The sequence below is a fragment of the Glycine soja genome, chromosome 10 (assembly GCF_004193775.1).
Source record: "Glycine soja cultivar W05 chromosome 10, ASM419377v2, whole genome shotgun sequence".
NCBI lineage: Eukaryota > Viridiplantae > Streptophyta > Magnoliopsida > Fabales > Fabaceae > Glycine > Glycine soja.
In genome coordinates this window covers 42059996-42086271 of record NC_041011.1, presented here as the reverse complement: position 1 = coordinate 42086271, position 26276 = coordinate 42059996, and the positions used below count along the sequence as shown (strand labels likewise).

Sequence of the window (26276 nt, the reverse complement as noted above, 5' to 3'; positions counted from 1 at the left end):
GGATCAATTGTTCCAATTTAACCAGTAAATCATATTCTTGGACTGACTACTAGTTGTTTCTGTCTCTTTCTATTACCCACTTTATTTTAAATATTGAAGTAAATTTTTTTTAAATGTTAATAACACTTTTCAAGGTACTTAAACACTGTCCTTTGTTAATTTTTTTAATCTAACTCATCTATATTTACTGGAAAGATCTTGATGAAGTTAGGAATATTATTTGGTTATCAATGACATCTCTTGTCCTTGTCATAGTTTGACTTATCTAAATCATCCTTTTATATTAGTTTTTTTTAGAAATGTTAAGGAATACATTTTTAACACATTCCTTAAATTATATTTTTTTTCTAATTGATGAAAATTTATTAAAAAATTTAAAATTAAGAAAGAAAGTCATTAAATATGATATGGGACTCATCAATTTTTATCATTTTCAATAATTCCAAAAAATTAGAGATAACATGTGTTGAAGGAGTATATTTCTAATATTTCTCTTAGTTTTTATATATTAATTTATGAGAGACTAAAAATATAATTTAAAAAAAATGCATGACTATCAATATAATTAGCACATCATCATTTTACACACTTGATAATAAAGACTAAAAATATTAACAAAAAAAAAATAATAGTAATGCTAAGTTTTTTTAAGAATAAAATAAAATTCAAGGAAAAAATATATTTAATCAAAATACTTGATCAACAACTATTTAATTAAACTATTGACCTTCAGTCAAAAAATAAATAAAAATTAAACTATTGACAAAAAACACACAATTTGTGCACAAATTAAATTTTAAGTTGGCTCCTACAATTTAATTTTTTGAGTAGTCAATTTTCGACCAAACAATCAATTCTTTTAAAGTTTCCCGTTGGAATGCACCAATGATATTGCGATGGAAAAACACGAGAAAAATAATGAAATAGTTAGACCACTTATATATTATTTTATTTTATTTTTTAATCTTATTGGATAAGAAATATTTACTATTTTATTGACCACTAATTTCTGTTAAAAAATCTTACTGATCAACTTTAGTGAGATTCTCCTCTCTTAATCACATATTTTTTTATCCACAAGACTCAAACTCTAGAACTTGCATAAGAAAACCGAGTTCAATATCACTTAAATCAATGACTTATTAGTCATCTCATACATGCTTGATGTGTGTTGAGAAAAACAAGCTAAGTGCTAACCGAAATTTTATACTGGCAATTTCTTACATGTGCTTCTTGTGTGCATTTTTCATTCACTCATACTTTCATTATCTTACATGGAACCGTAACGAGATTTGGCCGGCACTAAAATTCTGAAAACCCACGCCAATCATCAAATCAATGCAATTGCAAACCTATCATAGGGTGACCATCACCAACGGCTGCAAGGCCCCATATATGATGAAACACTTCTTTACATCCTCAAGTGTCTTACTCCAACGGTTAAGATAACTTAAATTAATCTAACAGTTCAAATTTAACTGCATTGTCACATGTCATAACTCAAAATCTGTGACCTAGAATAACGGAATGCTACACTACACGCAGGGTGTAATACAATTTTCCAAATAAGATGAGCTAGCCAAATCAGTAACTTCTTTTCTCTTCTATTTCTTTTTTGCTTTTCCCAATTACATAAGGAAAATTAATATCTTTGCAAAACCGAGAAAAGTGATGGCCTAGTTCCACAAGCTTCAGCCATTGTGAAATATTCCTAGGTCCGGACTTATATGGAACTGTGAATCTGGTGCAATGCTATCCTCATTAACTCAGTCACCTTCAAGTTCGGCACCAAACTGCTCCAGCCGAATGGCATCTTCTTCCAGATCCCGGACTAAGGCATGGTTAACTGAACCATCATCTTCACTGGCATGTATCTGTCTACCACCAAACCTGATAAAATAAATGAGGAAAAAAATGGCTAGAGTTCATATACAAAGGAAAAAGGTAAATGAAAATATAAAGGAGAAAAGAAAAGGCAAAAGCAACTGCAAAAATGAGAAGAAAAGATTCTCATAGGAAACTATAATCTAAGCACTTATAAAAGAGCTTGCAAGTGCAAGGTGATTCCAAGAGAAAGTCTAACTACACAACATGGGTTCTTACTCCTTGATGTTCAACTGAAAACAAAAAAAATCAAAGAATCAAATAGTGACAGGCAGCTTAAGGGAGATAAACATTTGACTTTTAAGAAGAAAATTACAGAGGATGATAATTGAGAATCACAAAGTAGTGCTAATCTCATTTGGGATAAGATGTTTAAGAAGGTTGCTAAGCCAATCTCAGGAGAATCAAAAGGTTTTGGATTGAGAGATAAGGAAGCTAGGTGGTAGAATGGAAGTGTTTTAAGGTAGGAAATAAAAAGAAATAAGACTTTATCCAGGTGTAATAATTCTAAAAATTGAACAACTTTTCATAAGACTAAATGAGTGTTTAATACAGTAGTTTCTAAATTTACAAAAAAAAAAAAAGATCAAATCATATAATTAAACTAAATTATACGGGTTTTTTAATAACCACCTACTAAATTATATGATTTTTTTAACCACCTAAGTTTCTGCCCCTGAAACTTTCAACTATTTTACTAGTACCTTTCCTAGTTGATGATGAATGCCTAAAATCAGATTTGGAGATGGTCAACTACAGAAAGTCATAAGGCCAAGGTTGAGCATGCTGCTTATATGATGCAGTAAGTTGCTACTACATGAAGGTTATGCATATATTGAACAAGAAGAAAATGGACAAAACGTAGATATAATTACCATCTTCCATTCATCAATTCTATGCACTTTTGGGCATCCTTCCTATCCTTGAATCTTACCAAAACAACTCCCTGAGGATGATTCTCACATATCTACAGGAGAAAACCAGCAGGAAACATGAAAAAGCAGAGACAAAATTAGGGAACACAAATACAATAGTTGCTTGAATATGAATATATGATAGGTATGAGTAGTAACACTACTACAGTACACGCTCAGGATACAACAAAATTTCTAAAAACTAGGGCAAGGGTGTGGGAAGATAAAACACAAAATTATGGAAATATATAAATCAAGTAAATGAATTAGAAGATATATATACAATTTGCATAACAGAATGTAAATGAGTTACAAGATATCAAGAGTTGCATGATAAATTGATAATATTTCTAAAATTCATCTCCCCTCGTTTTAAAACACTCCTAAACAAGGGGTAAGTTTACTTAAAACCTTCACCTCCCAAATCCACCATCCAAACATAGCCTTAGGAACACCTATAACATCACAGATTTAGTAAGGACTAAAGGAATTATAAGCAAAGGAAAAATAAACATAAATGTATTTTTCACTCAATTGATTTAATTGGTAACAAAATATTTATTAAAAAAGAAAAAAAGATGGAAAAAGAAAAGAATATTCATTTTTTAAGGCACATAGATCAACTACCTTGACTGAATCTAAAGGACCAAGCTTTGTACACTCCTCTTTAACATCTTCTTCTAGTTCTAAACGCAGATTTTCATCAGCCTGCATAGATTGGGTAACATCAGCAAATGTCCAACACGAGAAATAGTAGAGAGATAGCAGTGATTTCTGGGAGAGCAAATTTTAGTTCAACAGTTGTATGAGAAAAGCAGGAATCCTATCATAGTTATTAAAAATGTACCAACCATATCTCATTCAAAAGTAAACTAAGGGGGAGAGATTGCCTGAGCCCACAAGGAGTATCAAGTCTAACTCATCCCTAAACTAGGTCATGGGGGAGAATATTGTGCAAGCCTTGTAAGGAATATTTTGGTCATATTTCTAGCTTATGAAGAAGTGGAAAATCACAATAATAATCATTATCATCCCAATAGAAAAAAAAAAGATTAATTGGGATCACATAAAGTACTTATTCTAAGTATGTACGTTAGAACTTTTAAAAATGTAAAAAACTTCAATAGCAGTTTGTTTCTGTGGTCTATATAACCATGTCCAAATGCTGCAAATAACAGGATGAGAGAGATGATTGTTGCTCAATAGAGAGAGATGAGAGAGAAAGTGAGAGAGAGAGAGTCAGAGAGGGGGTGGGAAAGAGTAAGGAGTAACAAGGAGAGGAAAGAGAGAAATACCGAGAGAGTGAAAAGGGAGCCCCATCGGAACCAACCTCGAAACAGAAATGGACAACACTACGTTCGAACCAACTGGAGGATCGGACCGTCATAACTTCCTATTATTTCACACGTTTCTCCGACGAAGTAAATGAGAAGGAGCTGAGGAAACACTTCAAGAAGTGGGGAGATGTCAGAGAGGTATTCATAGCCAAACAAAGAAACCATGAATGGCAGGAGGTACAGGTTTGTCAGATTCAAAGGTGTAGAAGACGAGAGCCTGCTTGAGAGGCAATTGGACAACGTCATTGTTGAAGGTCTGAAGTTATATGTTAATCTCCCACACTATGGAAGGATGGGGGGAGGACAGCCGAAGACAGAAGAAAAAAGACAGGTGCTAGGGAACCGAAAAAGACAGAGGAACAGGACCATATTCAAAGAGGCGTAAGAGCAAAGCAAACCTCTTACGCGGAGGTGGTAACGGGGAAGAGGAGGGAAGCACACAGTGGCGAGCGTGGGTTATCGTCGGTATACTTCGAGCCCGCAGAGGAGATGCTGAAATGGCTGAACGATGCGTGGGTCGCTAGGCTGTCAAATCCGGCAAATTTTGATAAGGTGGAAGATCAGCTGCGGTGGGACTATGGAATGGATATCTCAACCACGTATTTGGGGGATGATATGATCCTAATTCTTGGACTCACTGATGAAAGAGTTGAACAACTAATGAACGAAGTTGGCCACAGTACGTTTCCCCTGTTTTATTCGTTGCAAAAGTGGTCGCCGAGCCTGCGTCCGGGATATAGGCTGGCTTGGGTACACTGTTGGGGAATCCCAATCCTAGCATGGGAAGTGGCGGCCATCAAGAAGATTTTGGGGGTAATAGGGGAAGTACTGGAGATTGATGAGGAGGTGGAGGAACGACGGCGGATGGATAGAGCCAGGGTGCTTCTCAAAACACCATGGAAGCCATCTATTCAGCACACTGTCGTTGTGCATATCGGCTCAGAGGTGCACGAAGTCCAAATATTGGAAGAAAGAGGCCCAAACGTCGACTTACGGCAAGGAACAACATGGACAGGGGCAATGTCATCAGAAGAAATAGATTCCAACGGGAGCTTTATGGAATCTCCGACATCGGATAAGTCACAGGCCCGGATCGAAATCGCTACAAGGGACGAGGAGGAGCAGCCAAATGGTGTCGTCCGGGATATAGGCTGGCTTGGGTACACTGTTGGGGAATCCCAATCCTAGCATGGGAAGTGGCGGCCATCAAGAAGATTCTGGGGGTAATGGGGGAAGTACTGGAGATTGATGAGGAGGTGGAGGAACGACGGCGGATGGATAGAGCCAGGGTGATTCTCAAAACACCATGGAAGCCATCTATTCAGCACACTGTCGTTATGCATATCGACTCAGAGGTGCACGAAGTCCAAATATTGGAAGAAAGAGGCCCAAACGTCGACTTACGGCAAGGAACAACATGGACAGGGGCGATGTCATCGAAAGAAATAGATTCCAACGGGAGCTTTATGGAATCTCCGACATCGGATAAGTCACAGGCCCGGATCGAAATCGCTACAAGGGACGAGGAGGAGCAGCCAAACGCTGTCGTTTCGTGTTGATTGAGCTCACGCACACACGACGACGGAGACGCTGGACATGCATGGCCTTTACCCAGTGGTCGAAGCGAATGTAGAGACCCAATGGGTAAAGGTAATGACCTGCGGTCACACCTTGACAGCCAAAAAGGAGGCGCAGTGGAAGCCATGGGAGGTAATGTTGCAGAACGGGAAACGGGAATCTCGAGGGGGAGCGGAACTTCCTTGCCATCCGAGGTTGGGCACCAACGAAGATCAGGGGATGTCGGGAAGGGGACAGGGTTTGCAGACCAGGACAGATGCATAGAAAAGGAAAGTGGGTCAGAGGGGAGAAAGGGGCAGAGGGTGGAAGAGGGCAGCGGAAACCAGAGGGGATCACAGGAGCAACAATTAAAATCAAATGACTTGGGCCTCACTACGCACCCCCCCTAGAACGTGCACCCCCCCTAGAAGCCCATTAAAACAGCTTGCCAACGCACAAAATAATATTTTAGCCACAGCTACCCCCTGGAAGGTGTTTTCCAGAACCAAGAGGTGCAACAAGCAAAGGAAGGAGAGCATGGGAATTTCGGAGACCCAAATTCCGGACACATCACCACAAAAGAAGACATTCCAAGGGTGGCATGATACCAATCAGCAAAAAAAACAGCAGAGCATAGACAGCAATGAGGACCTGTCACAAGACCAACAAGTGAAGGGCCTTAGTGAAAACACAAAGAAACAATATGATGGGGAGAACATGGCCTTAGGAGAAAATAAGAAGAATGAAGCAGCAACCATTTGGGCTATAGCAAAAAAATTGGGGGTAAATGCAGAAGAAGACAATGGGAGGATGGAGGAGAAATTTATGGCAATGGAGGAGAGAGACAGGAATGAGGCAGAGAAGTGGGGAATATCAGCTATATCCCATGAACATTGTCACATACAATGTGAGGGGGTTAGGGAGGGGGGTAAAATGGGCAGCAATAAGGAGGTTGATTAAAAAGGAGAATGTAGATATGATATGCATCCAAGAAACCAAAAAGGAGATAATAGAGAAAACAATGTGCCAGGCATTGTGGGGGGATCCAGCGGTGTCCTGGGAGATGCAGCCAGCAGTCAACTTAGCTGGGGGACTCCTATGCATGTGATGTGACAAAAAATTCAAATTAGAAAGGAAGGTCAGCGAAAATGGGTTCATTTGGATGACAGGGCAGTGGATTAAAGAAGCAGTGCAGGTTAACAACGTATTCGTATACTCACCATGTGACATACAGAACAAAAGAATGTTATGGGATGTCATCAAGCAATTGAAATCAGCAAACCAGAGGGGCCTATGGTGCATTTCGGGGGATTTCAACAACATCAGAGATCCTGCGGAAAGGATAGGAGTGTGCCAAAAGAAGATAGAAGAGAGTAGTATAAAAGAGTTCAATGAATGGATAGATGAGTTGGAGGTGGAGGAAGCGCCATGGGTAGGAAGAAATTTAACGTGGTTTAGACCCAACGGAGCTGCAAAGAGTAAGTTGGATCGATTCTTTGTGTCTCCCGATTGGCTCACAAAATGGCTTGGAAGCATCCAACAACCACTGGATAGAAATTTTTCTGACCACTGCCTAGTTGTGCTTCGGTCTAAGTTTGTAGACTGGGATCCAAAGCCATTCCGGATCCTTGATTGCTGGCTTGCGGACAAATCCTTCAGTTCGATTGTGCAGGAGTGCTAGCGGACCCACCAGCAAAGTGGATGGGGCGGATTTGTGCTGAAAGAAAAAATAAAGAGATTGAAGAAAAGGTTGAAGATATGGAACAGAGACCAGTTCGGTGATACCTTTAAGAGATACAAGAAGATTGAGGGAAAACTGAATCAGATGATAGTGAGCACAATACATAGACAGCTATCTACTCAGGAGGTGCTAATCAGGAAACAACTTCAAGAAGACTTGTGGGTAGCTGCACAGTCTCATGAATTTTTATTACGACAGAAAGCAAGAGCCAGATGGGTGAAAGAAGGGGACTGTAATTCCCGCTATTTCCACCTGCTGGTTAATGCAAGCCGAAGGGATAATACTCTACAGGGACTATGGATTGATGGAGAGTGGGTTGAAGAACCGGCAAGAGTAAAAGAGGCAGCCCGCCTATTCTTCCTACAAAGGTTCCAAGAGGAGGATCATAATAGACCCCACTTGGATGGTATTGAATTTCAGTCTATTGACCACCACCACAATGACATGCTAACAGGGAGATTTTTGGAGGAGGAAGTAAAGGAGGCAGTTTGGGGATGTGGGAGTGAGAAAAGTCCGGGCCCTGATGGAATTAATTTCAAATTCATCAAGAGATTATGGCACTTAGTAAAACCGGATGTTCTGCGGTTCTTGGATGAATTCTATGTCAATGGAATTTTCCCTAGGGGATGTAACGCATCTTTCATTGTGTTAATCCCTAAGGTGAGCAATCCGCAGTCGTTGGACGAGTACAGACCGATCTCACTCATTGGATGCATGTACAAGATAGTAGCCAAGCTATTGGCCAACAGATTGAAGAAGGTTATGCCGATCATAATAGACGAATGCCAATCTGCATTTATAGAGGGGAGGCATCTACTACAAAGTGCAGTGATAGCAAATGAGGTGATGGAAAAGGCCAATAAAAGTCAAAAGCCGTGTTTAGTTTTCAAAGTGGACTGTGAGAAGGCATACGACTCCATCTCATGGGATTTCCTGGTCTATATGTTAAGGAGATTGGGATTCTGTGCCAAATGGATTCAGTGGATAATGGGATGTCTAAAATCCGTCTCTGTATCGGTACTGGTAAATGGAAGTCCCTCGGCTGAGTTCTCACCACAAAGAGGCCTTCGACAAGGAGATCCATTAGCACCTTTCCTTTTCAATATCGTGGCAGAAGCACTGAATGGACTGGTGAGAGAGGCTATCAAGAGAAATTTATACCGAGGATTCTTAGTGGGATCAAACAGAGTTGATGTAAGCATCCTTCAATATGCGGATGACACAATATTCTTTGGAGAGACCTCGCAGGAGAATGTTAGGGCAATTAAAGCATTTCTGAGGATATTTGAACTTGCCTCAGGCCTTAAGATTAATTTTGCAAAAAGCTGTTTTGATGCATTTGGTATGCCGGAGAGATGGAAATCTGATGCAGCCAGTTGGTTGAATTGTAGTTTGATGTCCATTCCATTTACCTACTTAGGAATACCTATTGGGGCAAATCCGAGGCGGGGTCAGATGTGGGATCCCATTATAAAAAAGTGCGAGAGGGCATTAGCCAAGTGGAAGCAAAGACACCTGTCTTTTGGGGGGAGAGTGATTCTTATAAATTCAGTCCTAAATTCTATTCTCATCTACTTTTCGTCTTTTTTCAGGATACCTAAGAAGGTGGAGGACAAATTAGTCAGCTTGCAACGCAGATTTCTGTGGGGAGGAGGTCCAGACAAAAACAAGATTGCCTGGATCAAATGGGAGACAGTCTGCCTACCAAAAGAAAAAAGGGGCCTGGGAGTGAAGGACATAAACACTTTCAATCTTGCTATGCTTGGCAAGTGGAGGTGGCATTTATTCCATCATGAAGGACAGCTGTGGGCAAGGGTACTGAAGTCCAAATATGGCGGGTGGAGGGGACTGGATGAAGCAACTGGGAGTAACAAGGAGTCATTGTGGTGGAGGGACCTAAAGATAGCTTTTCAATCTACACCACAGGGAGAGGAGTTCAAAAAGGGGATACAGTGGAAGGTGGGGAACGGGGACATGATAAAATTTTGGAAAGATGAGTGGATAGATGGAGAGGCATCACTGGTATCATAGTACCCCAGATTGTTCTTAATCTCGTGCCAACAGAACCAATTAATCCAGCATATGGGAGGATACAAGGATGAGGAGTGGGAATGGAACTTATCATGGAGGTCACTATTCAACAATGAGATAACAATGGCCACTAATTTCCTAAGAGACATCGAGAGGAAGACAATACAAAGAAACAGAAGGGATGAGTGGGTGTGGATCACAGATCAAAGTGGACAATACACGACACAGTTTGCATACAATCTAATGAGGGGGGCAGAAGTTGAAGGGATACAGGATAAGGTTTTTGAGGAGCTGTGGCAATTAAAGGCACCAATCAAAGTTGCAGTATTTGCTTGGAGGTTACTAAGAGATAGGTTGCCTACTAAAGCAAACTTGCATAGGAGACAAATAGAGGTCACGGATAGGAGTTGTCCATTCTGCGGTAATATGGAAGAGGAAGTAGGGCACTTGTTTTTTCATTGCAGCAAAATTCTCCCTATTTGGTAGGAATCATCATCAAGGATGAATATCTCTGAGCTTACCCAAAAGACCCAAGGCAACATTTCCTCCAACATGGCTTCATCACATTTGGTGGGATAAGGATGACTAGATGGAAATGTTGGTGGCTGGCCGTAACATGGACCATTTGGCAGCAGCGGAATAAGATCATCTTCTCCAATGATTCCTTTGATAGTAACAAACTGATTGACGAGGCATCCTTTCTATTGTGGACATGGCTATCGAATTTGGAGAAGGATTTTTCAATACCTTTTAATCAGTGGTCTAGTAATATTAGAGAAGGGTTTTGGTATTAGGAAAGTCAATTCATATAAATTAGTAGCAGCTTAATGGTAGTATGGCAGGGTAGCCTGTTTTGGTTCCACTCTAGACTCTATTTAGTCTGATTAGGAACCATGTGAAAGGCTATCCAATTACATATGTATTTCAGTACCTCTGGAACTGTGTTTCATTAATATAATTACTTATCTTTGCTGAGCAAAAAAAAATATATATATATAACCATGTCCAAAATGATGTGCAGGTATGGCCACTGTTATAGCAAGTTTCTAGTGCAATAATTGTATCAAGAAAACAAGCAAAGTTAAGTAACACCAACCCTCATTTCAGCTGGAGCAAACATATAACGAAGGATAACAGTTGCTGGAATTGAAACTTTTGCATCATCACGACCACCTGAGCCATACAATGAGAAACACATTACTATCAGGGATGCATGCTAAACAAGAAAATCAACTGAAAATGAATCTAAAAATCTCAAGTCAACCAAAATAATCTAAACTTCTCACTACTGAGGTTGAACAGGATTTTGAATATGAATGTGAGCATAGCATGCTTTCTAGATCCACCATCATCAAAAGCAGACAAGACAACAGAATACATTCTAGTAAAAAAAAATTAAATGATTCTCAAAATTTGCAATGGCTCTACTATTCAAAGAATAATATATTAGACTTCAATGAAACATCAATTAGTTAGCTCCAAAATGCACTCAGTAGTCATTTCATTGCTTCGTTTCCAAATTTTCTTCTAAGATAAAGGCTTCACAAACTCAAAAACTCAAATATAACTAAATAACTTTGTTTTATCAGACTTATGGTTAAGTTGTTTTCTCTATTTCTAGCATAGTTATTATAATCTTTCAATTCACAATTCAAATCCTACAATTCAGCTACCTAGCAATTCATATCATATGATAAATCTCAAATGACTTTGTATCTTACAATACATGAATGAATCTGTACAATTTCGTATCATTGATAATTTGATATGAATGACACAATTCAACAACTCTTATTTTTTTTTCTTTTCTTTCACCAATTCTCACGAAAAAAATTGACATGTCATATAAGTTTAAATTGTTAAATGATAAGGAATTGAAGGGGCACTAGTGCCTATTTGACTATGCCACTACTTTATTTGTCACACACATTTAATGCATGCACTCTATTTTGGCTATTTCTTGCTTCCTTTCCATTTTTCTAAAATAAAGGCTTCACAAACTCAGATATAACTAATAATTTTGTTTTATATGACTTATTGTTAAGTTGTTTTATATATTTCTAGTTTATAAATATTACATTGAACACTATATAACATCTACATGATATATTTGAAGTGATTTTTTATTGCCTCTAAATCTTATAATTTGATACAAATTATGATTCAAAATTAAAAAATTAGCTTGGTGATTCACGATTTGAATCTCAATCTGATAACCTTTCTCAGTACACAACAAAGGACCTATTGACACAAGTAAAGACTTGACCCACTTACACCATCTAGAAATTTTTGGTAAAAATATTTCCCAGCAGGTAAATCAATGTTGCATTTTAATTCAAAAAATAAATGAAATGGGGAAATTAGGCTAAATTAAAGATTGAGGGAATCAGTCATATTCCAGAAACATCAACTTGAAAATTTTGGGAGACCAAACATACCCCATCCAAGCATTTTGTCTTCCACCTTTTTCAATTTCTTTTTCTTTTTATTGTCTACTTGCTTGGATACAAACTTGTCTCCTGCATATTTAAAAAAAGCTCCATCAAGCAACAGCAGGCATAATAAATACTAAATTATCAATTTAATACATGGATTTCCATATGACCATATCTAACAAAAATTATCAGAAGTTGTCATAGGAAACATTAAGAATTCAGTAGCAGTTACCTTTCTGCTCAAATTTAGCCTGGCTGACAGACATAGGGATCTTGCCATTAGGGCGAAGAGGTGCTCCATCTAAAATTTGAATTGCCAGAGCCACGGAAGGTTCCTAGTAAATGAAAGCATAATTGAAACCCTGTTACATCACAACTTTATGTCACAGGCAGAACAATAAGGGAAACAGTTACCTTAAGATATGTAACCAGAGCATCTCCCTTTTTCCTTCCTGTCCCTTTATCAACATAGAGCTTCACACGAGGCTTTTTGGTTTCCGGGTCCTATTATAACCATGATCATGGATTCATAAGAAGCCAGTGTGAGTCACGATACCCTCAAATAGCTAGTCTTCCATTTTTACAATCTTAGAATGTGTGTTTGGAGTTAACTCAACCCAAAAGCTAACTCATAGGGTGAAGGTTGTCTCCCACTTATATACTCTATCTTGACCTTATCTCTAGCCAATGAGGGACTTGGGTTTTTCCCAATACACCCCCTCACGCCCAATACTTTTTGAGCTTGATGCGTGGATAACATTGTGGGTGAGGTTGAATGAATCTAGAATAGGCTTTGATACCATCTTAGAATGTGGGTTTGGATCTAACTCAACCCAAAAGCTAGCCTCTTGTAAGGCACTCTTAGTGAGAACAAATTTGTAAAAGTTGCTAGGCCCTTGTGATTCACTTATGGTTAGGACATTGGCATGTGCATGTGCCCAGAAATGTTAATTCATACACGATATGCAACATACTTTGCTCTTCCATATGTAGAAATGTTAATTCATGCATACTTTTGGCAGTATTGAAGAGCTACTGTATCATTAGTTTATAGAGTGGCAACAGTGTTTTCCTTCCCCATAAATATAACATTTTTAAGACACTTCCAATCGTGAAAAACTAATGGATGACATGAATTATAGCTCAATTGTTTATAATTTTACAATTTACCATTGAATAGATAATATATAATGTAGGAATAGAAATATACCTCCTTTATAATTCCACATTTGGAAAATACCTCCACAATCTGCAATACATTACCCATGTCATGTTAATTATAGCAACAAAAATTACATTCAGGCAAATTTGGGCGAAAAGTTGATACTTACTTCATCAGTGGTAACGTCCTCAGGCAACCCAGTGACATAAACATGTGTATTGATCTTTAATTCAAACCAACTATCAGGGGGTTTATTAGCTTCCTGAAACAGAATGAGATCAATATATGCGCCATTTGTCTCCCAAAAGAGGTACTCATTTCCAAGTCAAAGCAAGAAATAAGAAAATGGATCAGGGTGAAACCATTGATAGACAAGATGGAAAGAAAAGGGGCACCTTCTTGTCAGTTTGTTGATCTGAAAGCTTCCTTTTTTCACCTGATACCACATTGGTATTATTTGCTTCATTTGTTTCTTCCTTTAAGGGAGGCACAGAAACACTCAATTTTGGACTATCTTCAAACTTTTCAGAGGCATCAGAAATAGGTATTGTAGGAAAAACTTCCTCTTCTTCCAAGAAGGTCATCTCTTGAACCCCATAAGGCTCAGTGCTGCCAGTTGGATGCTCCTATGACATAACAACTTCATTAATTACACTAAAAAAATTCAATTAAAAATACATTCAATAAACAATCAACAACCTTGGCCCAAAGAATAAATAAAAAGGCATCATTGAGATTTATAGGGATACACACAAACACAAATAAGTACAACATGCCTCAAGGTTGAAAAGACAACATTCTGATTTCTGGGTACTATAATGAGAAGGGAAATGAAAACACCACATAATTCACAGGAAACAAAATGTGACTGGCAGAAACCAAACCATAAAGAGAAGTAATCAAATCCAAGTAAGAGAAAAAAACTACAAGAGTATCCAGAACAGAAACACTTTGGCTTAATTCAGTTTTTTAAAATATTTAGATTTAACACTTTATAAAAATTAAAACTTGTTAATGTATTAAAAAGCAAACAAAATAATTTACATTTGAGAAACACTTATTTATGTTTGCATAGGGAGGTAGTTCTCAAGAAATTTAGAGAAAGAGGAAGTATTGATTCCCTATGAATTAAAATTATCCTAGAACTAGAACTTGGTTTTAAGATTAAGATCTAGTGCCCAACAAAAGCCATGAAAATTCAATACCTAACAGCATTGTGATCAATGAACAGCAGCCACAATCTACACCAATGAAGCATTGAATAGATTCAAAGGAAAGACGAAAGGTGCACAAATAATTATTTAATAATTGTGTTTTGACAAAAAAAAACATATTGAATAGATTCAAAGGAAAGATGAAAGATGCACAAATAATTATTTAATACTTGTGTTTGGCAAAAAACATATACACAGTAAATCTCACAAGTAACTGCAACTCCTCCGAATAAGTAATTCATATGTTATCCATTAAAATTTTAATTATAAAATTGATAATAAAATAAATTCATTCATATTGTTTGGGCAAACATTTCCTTACAGACTGTTTCAGATTCCATTAGAGCCTTATAGTTAGTGTCTGTTTGGTTTGAATTTTTTATAATTGATTTTAGAAGTGTACACTTGTATTAATATTCTCGACCAATATCGCCTGTGGAAGTGCCAAATTGCCAAACATGGTGTATTCTATTTATTTTGGATGTGCACAGTATTAAATTGACAAATTAATATTCTATTTTATATCCATTTATTGGGATAACATAATCCCATCGGCATGGCAGAAGCTTCTTTTTGTTTTGCTTCTGCCCAAGGGGGATTGTGTGTGCTATATGAAGAATAAGTTCTGCTGGATGCCAAACATGAACTATTACAGCAATATTTGATTATTGGGATTCATTGCCCATTTGGCTTGTGCAGAATCTAAAACAAAAGACCCATTTTTTTCCAAAGCAATGTGTTATTAAGTCATCTCTTTCAGATGTCAACGTTGTTAACAGGCCATAATAGGCTCAAAACTGGAAACAAATACAACTGATCAGTTTGACAAATGTAAAATCACCCCTTTGAAACCACATAAGCCTCAAAAAACAGTTCAAACTTTAAGGAATGACAACTTGATTATGGCTAATCTAAAATCCTGGGCATCAAAATTTAGTTTAAGCCTTTAGCCTATCTTCATTTAATCATAATATAACAAAGAACATCACTGGCCACACAAAGTATGAGAGTAAAACAAATATATTATGATGATGATAATAATAATAATAATAATAGCGATACACATGTCAGCACCAAACCTGGGGAACCCAAGCCCTAAGATTCCTATCCCACTTATATACAGTTCCATCATCATCAGTAAATTCTTCTTCACCCTCAGGTGGTGTCGAAGGTCTCTCAGAATCTTCTCCTGCCCCAGTACTGCCGGCATTGCCAGATAAGGATCCAAATTCCGATCCTTCCACCTGTGCCTCTGCCTCCTGAATCTCCTTTTGCCATCTTTCAAACTCATCAACATCAGGAGCAGACACTACATAACAGGTCACTCTCTAAGCTTCACGAACAACAACAACAACAAATAACAATAATAATAGTGGAAAATTCTATGCGAAAGAGAAGAAAAGTCATACCAGTAGTTGAAGAATCAGGTCCCTGCTGGTTAATTTGAGCCCACAGGTCAGAAACTGAGGACAAGGGCTGCCACTCACTCCTTCCTTCAGACCACACAAATGTATTTTCGGAGAGGTATCCATTCAAGAAATGCTCTGTCCATGCCAATTTCCATTTAAATATGACAAATAGAGGTTTCAATTTCAACATAAGACAAATGTGCTCAAAGTCTGAAACAGTGCTGCCTCAGTATTCACTTAATTAATTGGGGAACAAACATCAAAAATCAAAATATACAATACCTAAATACCTAACCCTAGCTCCACTCCACTCCACTCCACTTTTGTTCATTCAAAGGTAAAAAAAAGGAGTATCAAAGAACTCACTCACCGCGCAACTCTGAGAAGGCGTAAGGGCCAATCTGTTGCTGATCCTCGCCAAGAACGTACCATCCCACTTCAGTAATCTTTTCAGCTGCGAGAAACCAAATTATTATTGAAACGAAATCGAATAAGGAAATTAGTCAAATTAGTGGAACTAATCGTTTTTTTTTCTGCTGCGAATTAAAGTTGAGAAATGAAAAAAAAAGGTAAACGGAAACAAGTGTGCGTCCATGAGTACCTTGCGGTTGCGGTGGTGGGTGGTGGCTCTCGTCACCATTTAGCGAAGTCATCGATTTTAGGCACAATTTCGCGGTTTCTGCGTTTGTGCTGTCTATACAAGATTTACGATACAAATGACACTCTCTAGAAAGAACAGAGAAGCTGGGTTTAGGAAATGGGAAATAAGAAAAAGCAATTGGGAAAATCAATTTAATTAAGAAAATAAATAATAACAATTAAAAAAGTGTGTTTCAGAAATTGATATTTAAAAAAATATTAGGAACGAAAAATAAAAATAATAAATGTAAATGGAAAAATTTTATTAAAACAAATTAAAAAAATATGTGAGTTTTTTAAATGTTGACGTGACTTTATATTTTGATTATTTATATAATTGTTTAAATTTATAATTCTTACATTTTTTAAATTATGATTATTCTCATTATGCATGTAGCATAAATACCTATAGATCACACATAAATATATTAAATATCGTAATGTTAAATAAATACTATTGTATTGAAATAAAAAAACAGTAAACATTAAATTATTTTAAATGAAATAATTTATAATAAACAAATTAATAGTACTTTGGAATAAATTTAAAATAATTTAATTAAAATATAAAAATAATGTACGGATTTTTTATATAATAATTTAATTATAACTTGTTATATAATAATTAAAAATACGTGATAATAAGATTTAAATCTAAGATTTAGACAAATTACACAAATCTGTCTATACAATTTTTTTCAATAATTATTTTGAAAATATTTTTTTAAAAAAAATTATAATTAAATAAAAGTATAAATATTTTTAGAATAATAATGTATCAAAATTTAATTATTTTAAAAATAGAATCCTGTTTAATAAGAGAGGTAAAGTTTGACTATCCGATCAAGTAAGTTATGCATAATAATATTTTTTATAAACTACATATATTTTTCACTAATATTTGAATTTGAGATTATTAATTAAAATAAAAATTAGTTAAACTAAAACTATTCTACATCAATAGGCTGGTTAATTGTGCATGACAATATATGACTGAGTTAAAGTACAATTATTTTTTTAATAAAATAGTTATATGTCAGACTTGAGCGATTTCATAACATTTCCTTTTAACCATAAACCCTAATCTCCTGCAGCATTTGAGATTCGTTTTTAATTTGAAAAATAATTTTAAAGTTCCCTTAAGATTTTTGAATCCTTCGATATGTAGCAAATTTCGTTCAGATTTCTTTACTATTAATTTAATTTTAGCAACAAAAAAAAAACATTCAAACGTAAATTACTTTATTTCAAAACTAATTAGTTTCAACTTAAATCAATTTTATAAAAATAATTTGTGTTGGCACTAAAACTATTTGAGTCAGATTTGGGCCATAACGGTTGAGGGGACAGATTGCAATTGAGTCTAAAATAAGATAGCTTACAATTATTTAATGTATCCCATTTATTTATTTATTGCTTAATATACCTCCAAGAAAGTTCCTGATATCTTTTTTCTTACCCTTCCTCTCCCAAACAAACCCCTATCTCTCCCCAAACATGTATGACCATCGCACTCCACCTCTATCCAACCACCCAACACCACAGTCACACCCAAATATGGTACTGTAACCACCCACCATCACCTTCATATTGCACCAAATTCACCATCGCACTGCACCCTCGTATAGTTTTAGAGTGAGTAATATGTAATACATACAACCGTGGAGGTCCTAAGTAATTTTTTTTATAACATGTTTATTGTTGAAGTAATGTCTCTTTAGTTTTATTTTAGATAAACATGCTATTAAAAAAATACTTAAGGAACCATTTTGCATATTTTAAAAAATAAAAGATCAAATTATAACTTATAATAAAGATAAGAGACCATTTAGCATTTAAAAAAAAGTTTAAATATATTTTTAGTCCTGTAATTTAATATTTTTTTATTTTCATTCTGATAATAATTTTTTTATTTTAGTCCTTACATGTAAGATGTGTTTTTTTTGTTCTTAAAGTATTTTAGGAGCTTTGAATAGTAAAAAATTACTTTGAATAATAAAAAAATGTTATCTAAAATATTTCAAAAATAAAAAATAGAACAAACATATTTTAAAAGGTAAACAGAAAAAATATTTATAGAAAAAAATAAAAAAAGTTAAATTATAGAGATTAAAAATTGTATTTAAACTTAAAAAAAAATAAAGAATCAAATTAAAAAAAAAACAACCGAATAATTTAGCCATTTTTAATTTATCCTCTAAATTCACAAGCATATATATAACCACAGTTGGCAGAATAGGTGAACAAGAGTAATGATTTTTTTGAAAAAAAGGTGTCAGTCATTGCAATATTGCATGACTTATTGTTTGTCTGCAGAAGAAAGAGAAATAAGTATCGATCTTTCTCAGTTTCAGATAGAAATAGAGAGTCCCGTTTGTAGCGGGGGAACATTTGGATGATTAAGACTACGTACCAGATAATAGTTAAATAGTATGTGTATGGATGGAGGAGAATGTGAGAAAGTTATGGGTGTTAATTTGATCGTTGCAGAGGGTCTGACATTAGATGTGACTAATGCAGTAATGTTCAAGAGCACTTCAATGGGTGTGGCCTGCGGAGAGGACCCGCGTGTGTGTTTTTTCTCACATTATTAGCTTGTCAGAATTCAGATACTACTATTTCTGCCTGCATTCCATCTATTACTCAATATATATTATCCCAGTATCTCCATAAGCTTCGATTCTCTAACTGGATATAAGACTATAATCTTTGTTCTTAAACTTTAGTCTTATTTAAAGTTTTTTCATCACATCAAAGATGTATTTATACGGGAATAGAACTCAAGTGTTTTATAAACATAATATATATCTTTTATTTTCTTTTTCAAATTACTGTAGTTCATATATTTTACTAGATAAATAACCTATTTACTCATTCATCAAATTATGTATTCTCTTATAGTTCGGTCTTTATATTTTCAGAATTACCAAATATGTAAATATTGTAAAAAATTATGAGTTATATATATGTTGTGGATTAATTTGTTAGTAAATAATATAATTTTAAGATCTGTTATTATATTTAACTGATTGAACCAATCAGTTGTAATATTTATATATTTATAAACTAAATTAGTCATTTAAAAAATATAGGATTAAATTGTCAAGTTCAATAGAGTAGTTTAAGAAAAAAATAATTAAAAATAACATAATTTAGTGAAGTTAATTAAAAATTTTAATAAGTATAAAATATATTTTTTTATAAAAGAGAACGAAGAGAGATTAGTAAGCTTTTTTTTTTATCTTGTTAACTAGTAGCCTCATGCCTTTGGACATTAAGACATTGTTTATAAAAAACAAAGAAAAAAATATTATGAAAACAATAAAAATATATAAAATAAATTATAAATATAATTTGATGTATTTTAAAAATTTATTTATTTTTCTTTTAATTTTTTAATCAATAATCCAAGGAACTGGTTAACAATTTTTTTTTATATAGAAAAAGGACGAGTACGGTGTTAAGCACTTAAGCCCCTGTAATCTTGTAGCAATTTCCGATTCAAAAGATCCCAACGCGTCATATAATAAGACGCGTCCCATTACTTTATTATGTTTATGTATGTATGTGCATACTATAGTGAAGAAGAAAGAGAAAAAATATAAAAGTTTGTGCACTATAAATGCATTCTCTTCTCTACAACCACTACAAGAAAACGATTTTCAAATTTTTGTTCTCTTCAGAAATTTTGACCTTTCTTCTTCTTTCACATAACTCTTGTATACCTACGGGGGAATCCATATCCTTTTCTCACTAGCCGCACTTATCGTACATGCATGAACTGCTGTCTGCTACTACTTTCCTATATATACATACATTAACTTCAAAGCTTAGTGATATCTTTTTCCTTATAAGAGTCATAGTCCCATAGATCATAGATGGCGTCAATGAACTGGCTGGATTTCTCTCTCTCCCCTCAAGAACTTCCATCACAACCTCTAAATGATGAAGAAGATCACTCTCAAACGGTGACCCCTCTCCTTGGTTTCAACTCCCACGAAATCTCAGTCACCGAATGCTTTGATCTCTCTTCATTTGCCTTAGTAGAAGCACCCAACAGAAACAATACTCATCATATAACTCCTCTAGGTTCCATTTCTTTCTTCTCAAAATCATAACTCATTATGCTTTACCATTTTTTCCATTAATTGTTGAATTTCATTAAATCCACTACATCGTCACGAATATATCACCAAACTAATTTTTTTTTTTTAAAAAAATGTATATATATAGGATTACATGTCCCGTTTTTGTTTTATATTTGAACTTTATTCTTGTTTTGGTTAGAAGAAGTACATGTATAAATAAAGTTTCTCAATAATCTCAGTACTAAATCAAAGAGACACGTTTTTTTCCCCTTTTTTAGATTATTGGAACACAAAGGGTTTGGGAACTTCATGCAGCAGTAACCAAAACATGGACAATAACCAACAACACCCGAAACTCGAAAATTTTCTTTTGGAAAAACCGGCAACCGGGGGTGGCGGTTGTCCAAAAAACACCAACTCTATAGGGTTGTCCATGATAAAGACATGGCTGAGGAAACAAATGTCATCACAGTCAGATGCTGCAAACACATCACTTTCCATGAGCACTACTAGAGTGTCAGAGTCTGGCACAGTAGCATTGCCCCTTCTAACAGCGGGTGAAGAGAGTTCCTCCTCGAAGAGTAAGCAAAGCGGAATTCTTAATGTTGACACTGTGTCCAGAAAATCCGCTGACACATTTGGAAAGAGGACTTCCATATACCGTGGTGTAAGCAGGTTTGAATCTTCAGTTAGTTAATTTTTAAACATGTTTGTTTGATTTTAACTAGTTGCAAATGTTTTTAATTTAATTAAGAAGTTGTTTTAGGTTCTTTTTATTATTATTTAGTGATCAATTTTAGATGACATTACTCGATCTGTTTATATAATATGAAATAATGGAGTTAGGGTTTGTTGATTTTGAAGGCATAGATGGACGGGTAGATACGAGGCTCACCTGTGGGACAATAGTAGTAGAAGAGAGGGGAAAACTAGCAAAGGAAAGCAAGGTGCGATTAAACTAATTAATTACCTGGTACATTGCCAAGATTTTTTTGTTCAATCCTCTCTATACATTGTATTTTTTTAAAAAGATCTAATTAGATTCATTAGTATTAACTTGAGTTTAATTTTTTGTTGTGTCCCTAATCTCTTCAATGGGATATCGCTTTCGTCGACACTTCTCGTTTTTGCAGTTTACTTAGGTGAGTACAAAAACAAATTGACATATTTTGGATGTTTAATTAATTAGTAGTAGTCATGTATAGTATTCTAGTATTTTTATTGAAATTAAATAAATGGCACTGTGAATGTATATTAGAAAAAGAAATAAAAACATTTTTTCCTCATCATAATATTAATATCACATTATTTTAGTTGTTCTTCACAAATACCATTTCTTCTTGTATATTTGCAGGAGGTTATGATAAAGAAGAAAAAGCAGCTAGAGCGTATGATTTGGCGGCACTGAAATACTGGGGAGCAACGACAACAACAACAAATTTTCCAGTAAATTTTATGTTCTCACTCTGATGCGCATGCTTATCATCGGTGAATCAAGTGTTGCATTACATAATTCCAATATGTTGGCATTAATTAGAAATAACAAGCAACAATGCCAAGAGAAGGCTGAATTAACTTGGGAGACACCAGTTGTCTTAGGAAAAAGAAATGTGTTTGTGTTTCAACACAATCTAATTCATTATTTTTTTAATAATTACTTATTAACACTGCAGATTAATTGTGACCTTAAATTCACACACCCATTTTTATCCCATTGCATATCTATTTCGTCCCTGTGCTACAAAAAAGTTTCCTCATTTCATGGGTTGTGTCTGTTCACAAAAGAAACTAATAATTTATTGTCTTACAAATATAAGAATTCAACTATGCCCGTATGTGATTACTTATTCTGATGCTTTTAACATTGGGTACTTTGTGTCTTCGTGAATAATCAATGAATTATAGATTATCCACTATGAAAAAGAATTAGAAGAAATGAAGAACTTGACAAGGCAAGAGTACGTCGCATCACTGAGAAGGTATGTATTTTACAAATGTCATTATTAATCTGCACATAATAAGCTTAGTATATTATTAACTAAGTACAGATGGATAAATATATATTAATTTGATTGTACATATAATGATTCACACATATATAACTATAAAAATTATGTTGAGGCAGGAAGAGCAGTGGCTTTTCTCGCGGTGCATCCATTTATCGAGGAGTAACGAGGTACAGAGTTGACTTACCATTGAATATATACATTCGTGTGTTGTTAAGGAACTAAAACTAAAATAATTGTATCAAAAATATATTATTAATATACTTAAGCTGTCCATTGTTGTAAGGAACGTAATTAATTAGTATTTATTAAGCTGCCCATTGTTGTAAAAAAACGTGTCCATTAAAAATTATATTAAAAAAGTTTTCATTAAAATTACATTAGAGATATATTAAAAATCACAATAAAGTACATTAATCAAACTAGTGAGATTTATATTTTTGACGGTTAGGTATATGGGTCATTCGTCCTAGAGACACGTATGTAAAAGAAAATTGTGAAAGAAAATTAATCCACTAAACCAAAATTTACATTAAGTCCTTTTCATCAAGTTCTTCATTTTAATAACAATGTTATATATGTATCTTTCTTTCAATTAATACGTTGTAGACTTGTAGTATATTTTTTTAAAAAAATACATATTATTACTTCATTTGTGAACTTAGTAATGTTGAACACATAAAAACTAATATGAATTTTGTCCTTTTGTTTTATTGCTAAAAAATTACTAAAAATTAACGTTGTAGAATCTTTGCTTTTTGCGTTTTTATTCATTATGTGAAGGTTCATTGTTTAGTGTTTCTTGTCTCTCGCTATGTTGTGTATATCTTAGTCTTGACTCTTGTATAAAACATTTAAATTATATAATTAATATCATGTGCACCCATTGAAAATTTGAAACTGAAATGGGAAGACTTGACATATAATTTATATGATTTAAATGATATGAATCCAGGCATCACCAACATGGTAGATGGCAAGCTAGGATTGGAAGAGTAGCAGTCAACAAAGATCTCTACTTGGGAACTTTCAGTAAGGAAGACTAGTTTTTTTTTTTTTGGAACACACACACACACACACACATATATATATATATATATATCAAATGGTGGAATAGATCAATTCCTTAGGTAACAATCAGCAAAATAAAATAAAATATATATACCAGTATTTTAGCTTTAACAGTTTGTACAAGGGGAAATATTGGACTAGGTCGGTGTTAATTATTTTAGTCCTACCTAAATTATGCTTTACTAATGGATAATGATAGTATAACTTTGGGGGCTAAAAATCATGTTAGATTTAAGAATATGATTAGTTCTCAAGGTACTATATGCATGGTGCATTTATAAGTAATTAATATGCAGTTTTGCACTGCATGCGCATGTGTATGTTTTCTGAAGAATTAATGGACCAAATTGTGCTACATTAATTAATTTTGCAGACACTCAAGAAGAGGCAGCAGAGGCATATGACATTGCAGCCATCAAATTCCGAGGACTGAAGGCAGTTACAAACTTCGATATGAACAGATACGACGTTAAGAGCATACTTGAGAGCAGCACTTTGCCCATTGGTGGTGCTGCCAAACGTTTGAAAGATGCTGATGAACAGGTTGACCTCACCATCATGGATCCTCAAACCCCTCACGTGGATTCTAACATCAATATCCTTGGAGCTTCTCACCATTCTCTTGCATTACATCAACCTCAGCCTTATAGCCACTTGAATTACACTTATGGACAAAAGTTTTGGATTGATTCTGCTTCCGTTGATAATAACAATAATAGCTCTGGATCTAACTATGTCATTTATGGTGGTGGAGATGGTTACGCGATTCCCATGGCTACTCCTACGTTCAATATTGCAGATGATGATGATGTTGTTCAAAATAGTAGAAGCAACGGTCTTGAGCATAATGATGTGAAGATGCTTGGTTATGAAAATGTGCTCAGCTCCAGTACCGATCCTTATCATGCAAGGGACTTGTGTTATCTTTCGCAGCCAGCATCTGGTGATACTGTTAAGGGTAGTGCATATGATGCATGCAATACTTGGGTGCCATTTGTGATTCCAAGTACTCTTGCACTAAGGCATACCAATGATCTTTGCTCCGGAGCTTCACCGTTCACATTGTTGCATGAGTAGTAGGAAATTAGAAAGAAGGGTCATCAAAGATGCATGAGACTAATTAAGATGATGTGTGTGTTAATATATATATCCATATAAATTTCTTATTTTAATTTATAGTCTTGCTTCTGGTCTGGTAGTCATCATAGCATATTATCGATCGACTCGCTATCAATTTTGTGTATTAACTTAAGAATATGTAGACACATCGATCTTTGGGAAGTTTTATTAACACTAGGCTTAGAAGTTTTGGAATATGAAGATTCAAATTAATGATGCAGTTTTCATGCTTGTCAGTCGTTAGTTAATGTGGTATAAATACATAATTGATAGGTATTCATATCTATTTAAAGATGTAATTAAGAATTTGATTTTAGGTCTTTATGTATGACAAACATCTCTTAAGAGTAATAAGCCTTTTTAATGGTGGATCTTTGGTTATCCTTTAAGAGATACTTTGGATTTATCCAAAAATAGAATTAATAGTTATATATGCTTGTTTGATTTTTGTTAAAAAAAAATCAATGATAAAATTCATGAAATAATAAAAATTGAATGGTAAAATTTTAAAAAAAATATAGATGATAAAATTTATAAAATTATAAAAATTTAGTGATAAAATTTATAATTAAACCATTATTTTAACTTAATCGTGGGTTATATGTTTGATTATTAAAAAAAATCATTTGAATGATATAATGTCATAATTAAATAGAACTTGTTATTCCAAGAAAAAATAAATAAAGAATAGACTAATGAAAATTAATAAACTATGCATAATATTAGAAAAATATATATGGAATCTTTTTATTCTTAAAATATATATGGAATATGGTGAAAGGATTAAAATTTCCTCTTAATTTCATGGTAGATAGTGAGATAGAATAGAAAAAAAAAACAATATTTTACCAATAATTTTTTACATATTAAATCATGTTATCTTTTTTTCTATTCTAACTGAATCAGCATATTCTGTACTATTCGGCCAAAAAAGAAGAAGCATATTCTGTACTATAATTTTGTATGAGCATTTTGGAATCTTAGAGATAGATATATATAAATAGATAATACTATGAGATAATAAATAAATAAATATGACTAAAATATATATTTGGTTTCATCTAATTTTTTTATTTGAATTAATCTTTTAAGTTTAAAAATATTTAATTACTTTAGCCCCTCAAAATATGTCTGCTAAAATAAAGTCTCATCTTTTATTTTATATTTTTCTCTTGATTGTACGAATTATTGTATATATTAATTTGTTGAGTACTTTTTATATCTATTTATGTACTTCGTACTTCTCCAAAGTATAATACCTGTTTTTGTATTAGGCTGGCCAATGAATATTGTGCCGTATTTCACCTCCTTGTTGTGGGTACATGACTGTCAAGTAGTTTAGCATTTAATTTGATTAAAACTCTTGTACTTACATAAATAAGGCAAATTCTAAGGAGCAATCACCTTTAATTTCCTGGTTTCTCGTCTAACATGAAATGCGTTGCTTAATTAGCCTCTTATTAAGTGCGATTATTATACACAGACAGGGATGTATGCCAAACGTGATAAGGGACGCCAAACGGGACAAGTAGTGCCGTCAGTCCCACACTAAATTGAAATAGAATGTTATAGTATCATTTAAAATCATGCATATTATAACCTTGTATTGTATTTGAGAAAAATATTTATCTCATAGATCTTATTCAAACATAATAATAAAGGAATGATT

At 34.4% G+C, this 26276-nt stretch overlaps 3 protein-coding genes across 3 annotated transcripts; 2 read left to right on the top strand and 1 right to left on the bottom strand.

Moving 5' to 3' along the window:
* Positions 1-1332: 1332 nt before the first annotated feature.
* On the bottom strand, positions 1333-16440 carry LOC114372414 (splicing factor U2AF-associated protein 2-like). The gene is made up of 14 exons (XM_028329950.1): positions 16286-16440; positions 16055-16138; positions 15685-15819; positions 15355-15584; positions 13457-13687; positions 13231-13323; positions 13110-13148; positions 12314-12403; positions 12132-12234; positions 11903-11983; positions 10561-10637; positions 3426-3506; positions 2760-2851; positions 1333-1890 (listed from the first exon to the last, which is right to left on the bottom strand). The coding sequence occupies exons 1-14, from the start codon at positions 16335-16337 to the stop codon at positions 1767-1769; spliced, it is 1512 nt and encodes a 503-aa protein (XP_028185751.1). The 5' UTR covers positions 16338-16440; the 3' UTR covers positions 1333-1766.
* A 3761-nt stretch (positions 16441-20201) lies between these two features.
* Positions 20202-21881, top strand: LOC114371775 (AP2-like ethylene-responsive transcription factor BBM). Its single transcript, XM_028329116.1, has 4 exons — positions 20202-20412; positions 20690-21086; positions 21276-21358; positions 21766-21881. The coding sequence occupies exons 1-4, from the start codon at positions 20202-20204 to the stop codon at positions 21879-21881; spliced, it is 807 nt and encodes a 268-aa protein (XP_028184917.1).
* A 1495-nt stretch (positions 21882-23376) lies between these two features.
* LOC114369679 (AP2-like ethylene-responsive transcription factor BBM) lies at positions 23377-24588 on the top strand. The gene is made up of 2 exons (XM_028326924.1): positions 23377-23449; positions 23862-24588. Exon 2 carries the CDS (start codon positions 23942-23944, stop codon positions 24563-24565), a length of 624 nt encoding a protein of 207 aa, XP_028182725.1. The 5' UTR covers positions 23377-23449; positions 23862-23941; the 3' UTR covers positions 24566-24588.
* Positions 24589-26276: the final 1688 nt, after the last annotated feature.

Coding starts and splice junctions, on each gene's coding strand:
- LOC114369679 (XM_028326924.1), top strand. CDS start 23,942: ATGAACAGATACGACGTTAAGAGCATACTTGAGAGCAGCACTTTGCCC.
- LOC114371775 (XM_028329116.1), top strand. CDS start 20,202: ATGGCGTCAATGAACTGGCTGGATTTCTCTCTCTCCCCTCAAGAACTT. Junction 20,413..20,689: donor TCATCATATAACTCCTCTAG/GTTCCATTTCTT, acceptor CCCCTTTTTTAG/ATTATTGGAACACAAAGGGT. Junction 21,087..21,275: donor ATATACCGTGGTGTAAGCAG/GTTTGAATCTTC, acceptor TTGATTTTGAAG/GCATAGATGGACGGGTAGAT.
- LOC114372414 (XM_028329950.1), bottom strand. CDS start 16,337: ATGACTTCGCTAAATGGTGACGAGAGCCACCACCCACCACCGCAACCG. Junction 16,139..16,285: donor CCCACCACCGCAACCGCAAG/GTACTCATGGAC, acceptor GGTTTCTCGCAG/CTGAAAAGATTACTGAAGTG. Junction 12,235..12,313: donor CTCTGGTTACATATCTTAAG/GTAACTGTTTCC, acceptor TTCATTTACTAG/GAACCTTCCGTGGCTCTGGC.